The sequence below is a fragment of the Chenopodium album genome, chromosome 15, assembly GCF_948465745.1.
Source record: "Chenopodium album chromosome 15, dcCheAlbu1.1, whole genome shotgun sequence".
Classification (NCBI taxonomy): Eukaryota; Viridiplantae; Streptophyta; class Magnoliopsida; order Caryophyllales; family Amaranthaceae; genus Chenopodium; species Chenopodium album.
In genome coordinates, this window is record NC_137848.1 from 39017760 (window position 1) to 39021563 (window position 3804).

General features: G+C 37.8%; 1 protein-coding gene across 1 annotated transcript; it reads left to right on the forward strand.

The window, feature by feature from the left end:
- The first annotated feature begins 688 nt into the window (after nt 1–688).
- LOC145581140 (protein ACCELERATED CELL DEATH 6-like) lies at nt 689–3142 on the forward strand. Its single transcript, XM_081638203.1, has 3 exons — nt 689–1358; nt 1950–2473; nt 2585–3142. Exons 1-3 carry the CDS (start codon nt 689–691, stop codon nt 3140–3142), a joined length of 1752 nt encoding a protein of 583 aa, XP_081494329.1.
- Nucleotides 3143–3804: the final 662 nt, after the last annotated feature.

Consider the following 3804-nt stretch of genomic DNA (forward strand, 5'->3'; position numbering starts at 1 on the left):
GTTGTCCATCATCCAAAACCCGTCGTAAAAACTTGATAATTTTTATTTAAAAAAAACGATTTTTGGGTGGTAAATCGAAGCAAGTGAGGTTGGATGTCGTGAGGACCGATTTGGTGGGCTCGGGATTCATGTGGTACACATTTGAGGAGACCGTTTGATATAATAATTTCGTGACCAACAAATGAGCTTTGTATAATACAACTTGCAAAAAGGGAAAACTTGTTCATTCATGTAAAAAGAGAGCGTTTCCTTGTAAAATGGAAGCGAGTTTAGTGGCTCACATAAATCGTTGAATAACATCAGCAAAAGCAAAGCTGGAATATTTAATTTGGTCGTGCGATGATCAACTTCAACCATCTAATTAGGTGGAGTAACAACCGTCTAATTCAACTACATCGACTATCATGCAAAACTATTAATAAATTTGCATGTATGTTCCACTATGTAGTATGTAACTAACCTCAATCAAATGAACATTTTTTTAACGATACGATATACTTGTATTCTATTCTCTGAGAATAATTGAACTATACCTACACTTAGTGAGCAAAACGTGGACAAAGACTATGTTGTGCTTTAAAAGCATTTCGACTTTGAGCTGAAGAAAAATACCACTACCTTATACTCAGCAGTGGAAGTAAGGGCAGAGGAGAGCCACTGTACCAGAAAACTAGAGATGACGACACCCATGGATGTTTATCTCGAAACAGCTGCCAGAGAAGGAAATGAAGGCTATCTCAATGATATTCATTTACAATCCAACGGGGAAGAAAACGGAGAAGCAGCTCCAGATGAGAGCTACTTTCTCGGTCAAACGTCAAACGGGGAAAACATTCTTCACTTGGCAGCAAGCCGAGGCCACTATGGCTTCATAGTGAAGGCTCTGCTGAAAATTCCGGCAGCAGTTCCTCTAATCTGCCACAGCAACTCCTATGGGGAAAATTCATTACATATTGCTGCAAGATTAGGTCACCTTGATGTAGTGCAGGTGCTAATAAATTCTTACAAGTCTCACTTGCAGAATGTCAAAGGTAAGAAGGTTAAATCCACCTTGCTGTCACACATGGTGGTTGAAGAAGGCACCAGTCCTGATCCATGGGTAGCTCAAGACTCAAGTGGAAACACACCACTACATGAGGCTCTCAGGAATGGATATGAGGAGGTAGCAATGTCCCTGCTCGATGTGGAACCGAGACTGGCTAATTATGTTAACAATGCAGCTGAAGGAATCCCATATCTTTCTGCAGCCTATGGTCATGAGCAAGTTCTTGAGAAGATCCTAACCTCAGATATTTCCTACAGCTTAAGTGCACCAGCTGGGTTGACTCCACTACACGCAGCAATACACAACTGCACAGGTATGACTTAAATATTCACACTTCCGGCAACTATTCTGCACTAGTTTGATCTAACTCCTAGATTACAGTTCCTTTACCCACTAGTTTGATCTTCCTTAAGGTAATATATGCAACAAAAAATAAATATGGAATATGATATTCAACTATCTTTATGGCAGGTGCGAAGAAATAATGTGTGTTATGTGTTTTTTAATACATATATTCACCATAAACAAGCTCGTTGCTCTCAATCAAATTTCGATTTTCCCCTATCTTCCAAAAAGACTTCTTTTCTTTCTATGTCTGCTCAACCTTAAGAGAGCATTAATTCGAGGACAGGATAGTATGAGGTATATAAAAGAAAAAACATCAGATACGTTACACATGCATTGGAGAATTGGATCATTGATAAACTATACTATAAGAAATTAAAAAGGAAAAAAGGACCAATTAGGGTGAGGGGTCACAATGCCAGTATACTATATAAATTAGTCACCCTAATTATGTGAAAGTTGAGAGCATACATACTAATCATTTTAATGAAACAATTATATATGTTTTCATAAACAGCTTCTGCATGCAACTAAGTATATCAACCATATTGTGATGCAGAGGATGTTGTTAGACTATTTCTAGAAAAACACCCAGAACTAGCAAAGAAAGCAGATCGGCGCAGGCAAAGTGCTTTGTACTATGCAGCAGTAGCAGATAAAGAAGGGCATGTAAAGGCAATACTTAAGACAGAGAAATCATGTGCATACCTACGTGACGAGAAAGGTCTTAGTCCTTTACTTATTGCAGCCAGCCTTGGCCAGTTAAAAGCTGTTCGTGCAATTCTTCTCCATTGTCCACAGTCAATTACAATTTGTGACCCTAATGGCAAAACTGCGCTGCACCTTATGAAATTGGGAAGTTATCAAGAAGGTACAGAAATGCTCAGTATTCCAGCACTGAAGAGGCTCATTAATATACCAGATATAGAAGGAAATACTCCTTTACATCTAGCAGCAAGGAACTCTGACCACATTATGGCCAAAGTGATACTAGATACTGATAAGACAGGAATTAATCTGAGGAATAAAGAAGGTTACACTCCATGGGATTTAATCAAACTACAAGAACTTTCTGAAAACATGGTAAGCAACTATATCTAAAATTTCTGTAACCTGTAGCAGGCATCTCATAACAAATTGAAGGACTAATAAGGTAATGCAAAATAATGATGTATTTTTTATATTCAATTGCAGGCAGAAATAGGCTACCAGCTAGTAATGCATTTAGATGACAAACAAACACCTAGTCAACCTCAAGTGATCAACCAAACAACACTTTGTCCAGAAAATGCTAACGAAAGAATGCAGAAAAAGTTCAGCACACTTGGAATCATAGCTGTAATTTTAGCAGCTATCACCTTTGCAGCAGGATTCTCAATCCCTGGTGGGTTTGATCAACGTGGATACGCTGTTCTGACACAGGATACAGTTTACAAGGTGTTCATGCTGTCAAATACAACTGCTATGTGTGGCTATACATTTGTGCTATTCAGTACTCTCTGGGCAATGATGCTTGCTCAGCGAGATGATCAGCCAAGATTTCTTCTGCCTTTCAGCATCCATATCCTTCAACTATCTTTCTATGCAACCTTGATAGCTTTTGTGAGCAGTGCATATGCTCTGACATCAGCTCGGTCACTATGGCTGGCCATTGTACTAGTGTGTTTACCTCCATGTGCAGTTTTACTAACTATTTCAAAATCCGTTGTATTTCGCCTAGCAAGATTTTTTTCCAGGCTTCGGATTTATTAAAATAGGAAGAGCTAAATACTGTAGCATTTGTTCTAGGACTTTACATCTGATCTGATTCCTATTAATATAAACATACCACTATGGATCTGTCCAGACAGTTCTTTTTGATATTTATCAATAAAATAATCAGTTCCTCAATCAATATTTCATACCAGAAACCCGTGATTCTGGTTTGTACACCGGAAACCCATATATATACCATCTATAGAAAAAAATTCAGTCATACACTTCTGAGAAGTTGCCACACAACCCCGACTAATTCTTCCAGTCATCTAACTACAGCCTCAGCTCTACAAATGTGAAACGTCGATGGACCAAATAAGGGGGCAAAACAAGTAAATAAAATTAAGATAGAAATAAATAACCGGCTTCAGAAAAGATATTATATATCTATGAATACCTTCCTTTCCTTATCAAACTAGCAGTTATAACTAGGAAAGATATTAATCACAAGGAGCTAGCAGTTATCTTAGAAATCATAAAAAACTAGAAAAAAATACGAAGTATTAATCACAAGGCGCTTCACGAATTAAAAATAAGAAAACTACAGGATGCCAAGTCACTCTTTTAGTTCTCATGTCTCAACACAAGAGTACACCCCTATCTCATCAAAATCTTTCATTCTAAAAACTCATCTAACTACTCTAGCTACCCATAACATT